The sequence below is a fragment of the Nicotiana attenuata genome, unplaced genomic scaffold (genome assembly GCF_001879085.1).
Source record: "Nicotiana attenuata strain UT unplaced genomic scaffold, NIATTr2, whole genome shotgun sequence".
NCBI classification, from domain to species: domain Eukaryota; kingdom Viridiplantae; phylum Streptophyta; class Magnoliopsida; order Solanales; family Solanaceae; genus Nicotiana; species Nicotiana attenuata.
The window spans coordinates 97,855-109,928 of NW_017671281.1; the positions used below are offsets into that span (position 1 = coordinate 97,855).

General features: G+C 39.1%; 1 protein-coding gene across 1 annotated transcript; it reads left to right on the forward strand.

Annotated features, from left to right (window-relative positions):
* The first annotated feature begins 276 nt into the window (after window positions 1–276).
* On the forward strand, window positions 277–3,070 carry LOC109207269. Its single transcript, XM_019370162.1, has 3 exons — window positions 277–497; window positions 952–1,035; window positions 2,572–3,070. Exons 1-3 carry the CDS (start codon window positions 495–497, stop codon window positions 2,818–2,820), a joined length of 336 nt encoding a protein of 111 aa, XP_019225707.1. The 5' UTR covers window positions 277–494; the 3' UTR covers window positions 2,821–3,070.
* Window positions 3,071–12,074: the final 9,004 nt, after the last annotated feature.

Here is a 12,074-nt window from a genome sequence, read left to right on the forward strand (position 1 = left end):
TCTCTTTTATTTTCATTGTCCTTTTGGTGTAGGGAGTACTATTCTTATGGTTTTATCTTTCTTTAGATGCATATATAACTTTAAATTTGAAAAGTTTTGAGGTGGTGCAATAAGCGGGTAAATAAGAGACCGTTAGACTTATCATTCTTTCTTAGATTTTCATAATAATTATAAATGTTATATAGATATTGATCCTAGTCATTATGACGCGTCAACGCAAAATTATAATAATTCAACAGATAATCAAGATATGGGAATTTTTCGTAAGTTGTTCAATTATGGTGAAATACAATAATTTTCATTCCAAAATATCAAAATTAACCTGATTCGCATCATTTGATTATCCTCATCTGTTCATTCACTTACAACTTTAACTTTTTCCTTTATTGATCTTTTGAATATAAATCCTCCTCTATATAAATCATAGAGTCGAGTCTTTTCAAGACATTGATTTTAAGTTTCTGTAAGGTGATCTTTTGTTCTAGCGTCACATAATGGTAATTCATCTTATTCACTTGATCTACCTCAAATCGATCATTTAAGAAACATTTTGCGATTCTTCTTAATAAAATCTTCTCTCTTTATTGTTTCAGAAACAAGACTCCCCATTCCAATAATGATTAATAAGCTCTGCTTGTAAAATATGTTTATGTCATGAAATAATCCCTTACTTGCATGTTGTTAATCTTGCTCTATGCTGTTGTAATAATTTTTATATGATGTTATAGTAATTTTCAATGGTGATATGTATACTTTTCGCTTGTGCGGATTGCTCTATTTTTCATTTGTTCTCCTTTTGTCCCTAATGAAAAGTATCTTTTAATAATAGTTTAGATATATTATTTAAGGACATTTTTTTCCTTCCTTTAAAATTTTTTCTATAAAGGAATTTTTGGTAATTTTTTGTTGTTATTTTCAATCTTCTTGATGTTGTCTTCCTAACTTCCACAGGACAAGGCAATCAATTCGAAAAAAAGGGCACCAACACCGACTATAACGTCAACTCAACCGTGGAGAAATGCTGCAAGCACAAATGTAAGATTATTCGAATCAATTTTCCTTGTTACATTTTTATTTTGGTATTATCCTTAGTTTATAAGGGTTTATATATTGATATATTACCTATGATTTTAAGGTTGAGTTGGATATCTAAATTCTTTGACTTATTAGTAAACTCAATTTTAATATGTGTTTTGACTCAGAAGTTTATGGAATCGTTACACAAATAGCCATTTCAATTCATTATTTACTTTTCTTGACGGTGTAATGATTATATAGGGTTATATACATATTACACATAAATTATATATATTTATCGGCTATTTTTAATTTAAACGACTCAATGAACGGTTATTAGGTTAATTCTTCTAGTTGTGTTTAGGGTTTCTCACCCGAAAGTCAATAACTTTAGTTTAGCTTCACTTTAACCTTCCATTAACTTGGTGCAGTATACAAATAACCAATAAAATAGATAGTCTCAAACTTTTGTTTCCGTTAGCCCATTATCATGACCCAAAATTCCAACGACAAAAGAGTGGTAGAAGAAAGAGAAAAAGATTAGAATAGCAACCAAAGACCCAATTCCACCATCTTCAGATCGCGCCACCCCCTTGAAAAAACGCAACTCTCAAACCACCATACCTTCACGCCATTCCCATAAAAGACCCAACTACAAATTCGACCACCACCTAAGAAAGAATTGTACAAAAATGAGGTCAGCGCAACACGGTCTGTTCATCAAAGAAAATGGATTTTATTTAAATAAAAAAATATTTTCTTAAAAAAATGACGTGAATAATAAATTAATGTAAATAAGGGACAGAATCTATTAGAGGCGTTTAAGTTGAAGTGTCTAGATGAAGAACCGTGAAATAGATGGGCTCTATTGGATTATTTCTTCTTCGCCTTTTGTATACTCTGTTTTAAAATTTTTATCCTATATCTCACACAAGTGACAGTAATTGCGTGAGATCATGTAAATTTTAGACAAAAGGCATTTTTAAAGGTCCAACCTCACAAGTCACAACTCATCACTCCTCTTGCTCTTTTCTCTAATTGTGTTCTTTAATGATAGCTTCTACACCGGATATGCGCCTATTCTCTAATATTTGGTTGATGAATTCAAATTATTTTTTTAAAACAAGAATAAATTAAATATCAGTAATAAGTCTGAAAGTACTTAGATGCAAAGGTGCAATTAAATAATAGTAATAATATTTAAGTGTTAGTTGGAGAAAAAAATATAAAATTAAAGTTATAAATTTGAGAAAAAGTAACTTCTACCCGTATGTGTGGGAAGTGTCGAAATATTTTCCAAGAAAAATATTTTATTCGTGCTCAAACCCTGTAAATTGAATTTTTCGTGAGAAATGACTTTGTTATGTGAAAAATCATAAGTAAATTTTATAAGGATCTTCACACAATTAGTTGGCTGATTTAATTATTTACCTTGGTTATGCTATAAACATAATTATATATTGTTATACACATATTATAAATGGATTAACTAGCTAATCGTTAATCTTATTCTTATGTCAAGCTTAACATAATTTTATTAATTGAAAATTAAAGGTTGAAACATCAAAGAAGACAAAAAGCGAGAAGCTGCCAGCTGGATACACAGGAACACTGGAGGAAAAATTGAAGGTTGAAAAGTTTTTTGCTGATGCTCGGAATAATCTCATGAACCCTAATAAGAATGGGAAAAAATTCGAGCTTGAAAAGTTTTATGCTACTGCTTGGAATAACTTCATGAACTCTGATAAGAATGAGGAAACAAATCAAGAGACCATTGATAAGAATGGTAAAAAAGAAGAGTAATCTCATACTGAGTCCTAGTTTTATGCTCATTGCAACCCTATGTTTTGAAGATCTTTTACCATCAAGAACTTGTTCTAAATGTTGGTTTATTATTTAAGTATTAAGAACTTATGTTTTTGTTTTTCTCTTTTCCTTTTATTAAGATTGTGATCAATAATCAAGGTTATGTTTACCTTGTATCTATTGGTATGAAATTCTTCTATGACTTTATAGAAGTCAATTTCCATCAAAGCATCAAATATATGCAGCAGATAGTCATGTTAATCTGGTGTCATGGTTTATTTTGGTGGGTTTTAATTTTGTGATTCACATATATTTGATTTGACTCATTAATTGCATTTTACATAGAATATGTATAACCAAACATTTATTTGGCGTTTGGATTGAGAAGTGTGATGAGAAACCTTTTCTAGTGTTGAATTTCTTAAAAATATTTTCGGGTGATTTTCAGTTTTTCCAGGAAAATCGAAGTATTCTTCTATTTTTGGGGACCGTACCCTTGTTATTGTCCAAAAGATGTATGAAACTCATGCTCAAAATGCAGGGCCGGCTCTAACATGATGAGGGAGGGGTAAGGTTTGTGCCTTAGGCCCTCTAATATGGGGGCCCATTTTTTTGAAATAATAGGTTTAGGTATTTAAAAGATAATATTTAATACTTTAACACAAAAGTAGAGCTTTTAATATAAAAGGAAAGAGAACTCTTTAGATGTATAAATAAAGTAAATGTTTATCTCCAAAATACTAGTAACAATTAAATTAATTATGTTTTTAAAGATAAGTGATTTAGTTTAATACCGATTAATAAACAAGAAATGTGAAGTAGAAATGAAAGAGACAAGTGCATCAAAACCAGTGTTACTCGATAGCAGTGACCTCGAGGTGGGCTTGGAACAATAAAAACAACTAAGTAAGAACAGTAGAGCTAAAGGACAATTCTGATGAACAGTAGGCAAAAAGTAGAGAGTATATTCTTTGCTCAATAATTAGATGATGTTACAAATGATTGGGGTCTCATTTATATAATAAGGGGAACCCTAAATAAGGAATATTTCTATTTAGAATAAGGAATATTCTCGACACAACTGTCTAACCGCCTAGTACGGAATCGTACAATCCTATTCCGGGATTTGCGCTATGATCTTGGGAACGTGGTAGGAATCTCGCTCATTCTGTTTCAAGTCCATAAAAATACTATTTCGGGGTCGAGCATACTCGGCCTCGGTCGTATCATGCTCTATCTTCGAACTTTGGGTCTGGTCCCTCGAGCTCGAACTCGACCTCGCCTGAACTCGGGCCCTCGAGCCTATAATCGGAGGTATGCGATTATGACCGTAACATATAGTCCCCGCGTTGCTTAGAATAAGATGATAAGAAACAATTTGAACCTAGATTTTCCCGAGCCTCTTATGATGACGTCATGCCCGTGACGTAGACGCTCGAAGTGATCGAAAATGTCATGTCAGCACGCTTCCCCAAAAACATCAAATACGCGCCAGCACTGGTCGGCCACTAGCGCCGCCGAACCGTTGTCGCCTTTCTATAAATATGAGGCTACTCCGTTGAACAAAGAAATGTACTCATTTCATCTTCGTTACTCTAATTCTTTTCCTTCTTAATTTCTTTCTCTAATCATCTGTTTCCATGGTTCGAACCTGCGACCTCCTGGTCGAATGGCAGCAACTTTATCAGTTACGCCAAGGCTCCCCTTTTCAAAGCTTTGATTCGAAACAACGAGAGAAGGGCGCAGAATCCTTACCGCATCAGAAAATATGCGAACTTCACCCTGTCGCTCATCTCTCTTAACTTCAACTTGGTGTGGCACTTCATTCCTTTTGCTTTCCATGGAGTGAGGTGGCACTATCATCTACTAACTTTTGCATCCCACACCGGTACAACGTCCCAAGGATAAATATTCTTGGATCATTGCTCGTGCATCTTGCAATCTTTTTTGATTTTTGTTGTGATAGAAGCTGAAGCTACATCTTCTTGTCTTCCCTTCTGGTCTTTCTCTTTTGCCGCTCTTTATTAATGGATTATGGCCCAAAATTTCAACAGAATGCTCAATCCCACCTGTTGGAAATATAGTTATATTTATCGAGGGTTTTCTGCCCTAAATTTCTTCAAGCACACAAAAATTTCCAAAGAACAAAATGGGATCCCCGGGAAGGAGGTTCCCGGAGATGCCGCTCTCGGGGACGTGGCCCTAAAAGTAGATTAGGTTCTTGGCTTTTATTTTTTGCTTCTTTGTTTCTGTGTAAGGACCCTTCGCGGATGTCGTAAATATATTTTGCAAGCATCTCTTGGAAATATAAAAGGATCTCTTTATCTCATTTTTGGCTCGTCTTGAATTCCATTCCATCTTTATTTGTGAAAAATTTGATTGTATAGCTTTAGAGATTAGTCCGAATACCGGACTCAGAACATAATAAACCCTTAGGTTTTTAATCGATCAATACAATACCCCTTAAGGTGTTTGTTAATCCTCGAGCTAAGCTTAAATTGATTTGATGCAAGCTTGGGAAATCGGGACTCCTGAGTCCGAGTTGAGTGAGAGCAAGGTCTTGAAAAAGTTAGCCCTTAGGCTTCGTAGATTGTCCTCGAGTGAGAATTTTCTCAAACTCGGGTAGCCCTTGGGCTTAGTAGTCGAGTGATCACTTGCTCGAACTCGAAATAAAGTTAGCCCTTAGGCTTTTTTATATTGGCCCTTAGGCTCTTTAAGTTGGCCCTTAGGCTCTTTAAGTTGGGTCGATTCAGCCTCTACAGTGGCTATAATTTTTCCCTTTTTTCGGCTAAAAGACTTCGTGAAAAATTTTGTATGCCTTGGCATGTGTTTTTTGTACCAGTTTGGGTTTTTCGAAGGTTCAACATATCTGAACCTTATTAGTAATTAGTTTGTGTAAACATAATCGAATACCTCTTGAGGTTTTTTCGAAGGCTGATGTTTATCGAAGCCTTTAAATTATCCGAGGGCTAAATTTATCGAAGCCTTTTAAATTATTCGAGGGCTAGATTTATTGAAGCCCTTTATATTTTGCTTTTGTAGAGGGTAGCCTAACTTAAATGATTTTTTCAAAGTGTTTCAATGCCTTTGATTTATAGCGGAAGCCAGACGTCTCCGAGCCGCAATATTTAGGTCGTAGCCATTTTTCATGACCGTAGTCTTTAATATGGTCATAGCCTTCGGGTATGTCACTTGGACTTGTTTCCCGATAACTTTTCTAACTTGTTCAAAAAAGCTAGTCCCCGAGTATATTGGCCTTGGCCTTTATTTCGTGGGGATGCCTCTTTGAGGTCTTATGAGTTCGAGTTTTTGGTGAGTCAGATGTATTGACTGTCGATGACAGTCCTCGAGTATTCGGGGTGGTTTTATGCTTTGGCTCTTGAGCCGTTTCCCGTAGTATTATAAGTGTAGAGCTCGTATAATAGTATACTTCTTTGAGACACAAAGTGTTTTTGATATAAACAAAATGCTTCTTTAAATAATTTGATACATGCGTACATGTTTTGCCGTCAGGGCACGAGTATTCTATATGGACACGATTCATCTGACCGTTTAGCCCATTATAAAGTTTTCCTATTAAGGCCCTCTTAGGCGTGAAGTATTTTCCTTGAAAACATAACCTCTGAGGGTGATGCCCCCCAGTATTCGACGTTAATTGAAAAGAAGCCTTGGATACTATCGAGTTCTCCTTAGGTAGCACATAATTTTTGCCTCGTTAAAAACCTTGCCGATAAAACCCATTTGAGACAAAATCCGATATGAGGGAAAAAGAGTGCAACACATGCTTTAAAACCTAAGGCCTTCCTCTAAAAAGGGTGTCTACGAGATCGCGTGCCTTCGATAGCTTCCATCGAAAATCTGTAACAAGTTAGTTTTAAACTCAAATGTGCAAAAGGATAAAGCCATACCTTAGCAGTAGTATCGTTTGAGTAATGATATGTTCCAATTGTGTGGCAGTTGTTCACATTTTTAACATCCTTTACCGACAAATCTGAGGACTCGGTACGGTCCTTCCTAATTCGGGCCTAGTTTCCCTTCATTAGGGTCTCGAGTATTGAGGGTGACCTTTCGTAGAACTAAGTTTCCAATTCTGAAGTGTCGAAGGTTGGTCCTTCTATTGTAGTATCTTACGATCTTTTTCTTCTGCGCGGCCATCCGAACAAGTGTTTCTTCTCGCTTTTCATCTAATACCTCGAGACTAGCATTCATGGCCTCATGATTTGACTCTTCCGATGCATGTCAAACCTAGCGCTGGGTTCTTCGACCTCGACGGGGATGAGGGCCTCAGAGCCATATACTAGAGAAAAAAGGGTGACCCTCATGCTAGACTTTGATGTTGTCTGATATGCCCAAAGGACCTCGGGTAAAACTTCTCTACATTTCCCCTTTGAATCGTCTAACGTTTTCTTCACGTTTTGAATTATAGTTATGTTTGTTGATTCGGCCTGTCCATTTCCAGTTGGATGGTATGGTTTCGATAAGATCCTCTTTATTTTTTGTGCCTCGAGGAACTCCGTCACCTTGCTGCCGTTGAATTATTTTCCATTGTCACATACAATCTCGGCAGGTATCCCTAACGGCATATGATGTGGTCCCAATGAAGTCAATAACTTCTTTTTCTCTGACCTTCTCGAAGGCCTATATTTTCACCCACTTAGAAAAATAATCAGTCGTAAAAAAATTAAATTTAGCTTTACCTGGAGCCGTTAGTAGAGGGCCGACTATATTCATTCCCCATTTCATGAAAGGCTAGGGGGATAGGACCGAATGGAGTTGTTCTCTGGGCTGATAGATCATCGATGCAAATCGTTGACACTTATCACATTTTTTGACAAATTCCTTAGTATCTTTTTCCATGATATCCTAGTAGTAACCTGCTCTGATAATTTTGCGGACCAAAGATTCGGCACTGGAATGGTTCCAAAAAGTGCCTTCGTGGATTTCCCGTAGAACATAATCGGTGTCCCCTGGCCCCAAGCATACAACCAATGGTCCATCGAATGTTCTTCGGTACAATGTTCCATCTTCATCTAATGCGAACCTAGCAGCCTTGGCCCGTAGGGTCCTCGATTCTTTATGGTCCGATGGGAGTTTACCACTCTTCAAATAGTCGGTATACTTATTCCTCCAGTCCCATGTTAAACTTGTTGAATTTATTTTGGCATGACCCTCTTCAACCACAGACCTTGATAATTGGACGACAGTCCCCGAGACGATGTAATCTTCTTCGATCGAGGATCCCAGATTAGCAAGTGCATCGGCCTCACTATTTTTCTCTCGAGGCACATGATCCAGAGTCCACTCCTTGAAGCGGTGCAAAGTTACGTGTTGTTTATCCAAGTACCGTTGCATTTTATCCTCTCAAACCTCGAAACTTTTGTTCACTTAGTTTACCACCAATAGAGAATCACACTTGGCCTCGATGAGTTTTGCTCCCAAACTTTTAGCTAGCTCGAGAGCTGCAATTATGGCCACATTGTTAGTTAATGTTAGAGCTTTGATAGATTGCCTAATGGTATCACCCGTGGGTGGCTTCAATACAATGCCAAGCCCGGACCCTTTTACATTCGAGGCACCATCTGTAAAAAGGGACCATACCCCCGACGATGTACCCGAGCTTAGCAGTAGTTCTTTCTCCACTTCGGGCACGAGGGTCAGCGTAAAATCGGCCACAAAGTCAACTAGGATTTGAGACTTGATGGCCGTTCGGGGTTGATATTCAATATCGTACCCACTAAGTTCGACGGCCCATTTGTCCAATTGGCCCGATAGCTCGGGCTTATACAAAACATTTCGAAGGGGGTAAGTGGTTAATACACATATAGGATAACACTGAAAATATGGTTTTAAATTTCGAGATGCCCTTATCAATGCAAGTGCTAATTTTTCTAAGTGAGGATACCTAGTTTCAGCATCTCCAGAGTTCGGCTTACGTAATAAACTGGAAATTGCGTACCTTGCTCTTCTCGAACTAGTACCCCACTTACCGCTATCTCAGACACTGCCAAGTATAAGAATAGTTTTTCATCTACCTTCAGGGTGTGAAGCAAAGGTGGTCTCGATAAGTATCGTTTCAATTTTTCTAAGGCTCGCTGACATTCCGGGGTCCATTCGAAATCCTTTTTCTTTTTGGGCAAGGAAAAGAATTGGTGACTCTGATCCGACGAACTCGAAATGAATCGACCCAAAGTAGTTATTTTCCCTGTTAGCCTTTGCACGACCTTCACACTATCCACGATCGCGATATCCTCAATAGCGTTGATCTTATTAGGGTTGAATTTGATACCCCGATTTGACACCATGAAGCCGAGGAACTTACCCGAGCCAACTCCAAAGGCACATTTCTCTGGGTTAAGCTTCATGTTGTAGTGCCTCAAGATTTTGAATGTTTCCTGCAAATGAACTAAATGGTCCTCTGTGTGCAGGGACTTATCCAACATATCATCAATATAAACTTCCATTATTTTGCCTATTTGCTCTTCGAACATTTTGTTAACTAGGTGTTGGTATGTGTCTCCTGCATTCTTTAGCCCGAAGGGCATTACGTTGTAACAATAGGTCCTAAATTTAGTAATAAATGAAGTCTTTTCCTGGTCCTCTGGGTTCATCTAAATATGATTGTACCCGGAGTAGGCATCGAGAAAAGTTAGGGTCTCGTGGCCAGCCGTGGCATCGATCATACAATCGATGTTTGGCAAGGGGAAAGAATCTTTAGGACATACTTTATTCAAGTCCTTATAATCTACGCACATTCTAAGTTTGTTTCCTTTTTTAGGAACTACAAATACGTTGGCTAACCACTCGGGATACTTTACCTCCCGAATAGATCCTATTTTAAGAAGTTTGGTTACCTCGGCTTTTATGAAAGCATGCTTTACCTCGGATTTTGGGGCCTCCTTTTTGCTTCACCAGTATGAACCTGGGATCGGTGCTTAGCCGATGCGTGATGATTTCCAGTCGAATCCCTGTCATATCTAAATGGGACCAAGCAAAGCAATATATTTTATCAATCAGAAATTGAATGAGTTTTTTCCTGAGTTTGGTGGTCAATCCCATTCCCAGGTATACCTTTCTCTCGGGCATGTATTCGATCAAAATGACCTGCTCCAGCTCCTCGATAGTTGATTTGGTTTCATCGGATTCTTCGGGAGCGACGAAGGTTCGAGGAGTAAGGAAATCCTCATCTTCGTCTTCGATTACCTGTTGCTCCGACTCCATCGAGGCTGGAGGCAGTGATTGCTATTTGGCCGCCTGCTTACCCTCGGTGCTCGATTTCTCCGAGGTCAAAGGTTCTGGTATCGACACCACTTCCTTGATTGCAAACATCTCTTTTGCAGCATGTTGCTCTTCGTGGACTATTTTTACTCCCTCCTCCATTGGGAATTTCATCATCTGGTGAAGAGTTGCAGGCACTGATCTCATGTGGTGTATCCATGGTCTCCCGAGGAGTGTGTTATACCTCATGTCACCTTCGATGACATGGAATCTAGTGTCTTGTATGGTCCCGGCTACGTTTACTGGCAAGATAATCTCTCCCTTTGTTGTTTCGCTTGCCATGTTAAAGCCATTTAGGACCCAGGACGCAGGTACAATCTGATCTTGTAGGCAGTGATGTTCCACGAGCCTCGATCTTATTATGTTTGCTGAGCAACCTGGATCTACTAAAACACGTTTAACTTGAATTTTTTTTAAAATGATAGAGATTACCAGGGCGTCGTTGTGAGGCTGAGATATGCCTTCTGCTTCCTCGTCACAGAATGATAAGACATCCTCAGGCACATAGCTCCAAGTCCGCTTTTCCCTTGTGATTGACACCTTGGTGCATTTGAATACAGGTCGTTGAGGGACATCGACTCCGCCAATGATCATGTGGATTACATGTTGTGGTTCTTCTTGCTCAGTTTTCCTTGCATCCATTTCCCTGAAGTAATTCTTAGCTCGATCAGTTCAAAATTCTCGAAGGTGACCCTCGTTGAACAACTGAGCCACCTCCTCTCTTAGCCGCCTGCAATCTCCTATTCTATGACCATGTGTGCCATGATACTTGCACATCAAGTTCAGGTTCCTTTGAGAAGTATCGTTTTTGTATAGGCCTGGGACACTTGGTGTCCTTGATTCTTCCAATAGCTAACACAATCCCCGATGCATCTATGCTAAAGTTGTATTCCGATAATCGAGGCACCTCTGCGTGATCGGCATGCTTATCAAATCCACTTTTACTCATGAGTCCCCAAGAACTTTTACCTCGATCGCTTCTTCGATCGTTCCAAGGAGCGTTACGACCTAAACTGTTGTTCCTTCGATCGACATACGGCTGATACCATTCTTTGTTGAATCTCGATTCCCGGTCTGTGTCCCTCAGGGGCTTGGCTGCGAATCTGTTACGATGAACTGAACCCGAGGGGGCTCCTAGTTGGTCGTCCTTGCCCTTAATTTTTGATTTGTAACGGTTGTGCACATCCGACCATGTCACAACTGGATACTCGATCAAATTCTACTTTAATTATCGAGATGCAATCGAGCTTATTTCATTCAAACCCTACATGAAAGCTTGTATTGCCCAGTCATCGGAGACCGGTGGTAATTCCATGCTTTCCATCTGAAACCTGGACATGAACTCCCTTAGCATCTCGTCGTTCCTTTGTTTTATTTTGAAGACGTCCGATTTTCTCGTGGCCACCTTTATGGCCCCGGCGTGCGCTTTCACAAGGCATCTGCTAACATAGCAACCGAGTCAATAGAGTTGGGAGCTAAGTTGTGATATCAAATCATAGCTCCTTTCCACCTTCTTATCATTGTCTTAAATTTTCTTTTCCCCAGACTCGGTCCTCTTGGTTAGCTCCTCGAGAATCCTCATAATCGTGGGGTCAGTCCCCGAGCCACTTTCATCGGGCCTTTCTAGCGCTAATTCAGCACGTTGAGTGTTTTCACGTTCAGCTACGCTTGGAGTCTTATTCTGACTTTGGAGTTGAGCGATGGCGATTTGCTGAGCTTGCAGCATCTCGAATATCACTTGGAGGCTGATTCCCCCATCTCCTTGTGCTCATTGGCCACAAGATTAAGCTTTCCTGAGTACGTTCTCCCCGGGGTCTATGCCTAAATCAGTGTTTAGAGCAATGCGTGAACTAATGTCAACTGGTTCCATATTTGGCACTTCCCCTGGGTTTATCGGTGGTACACCGAGCCCTGTATTGCTATTTTCTCCAAGACCTTCGTTGTCATGAACAGGTGCGTTTTGTGTGCTGACATGT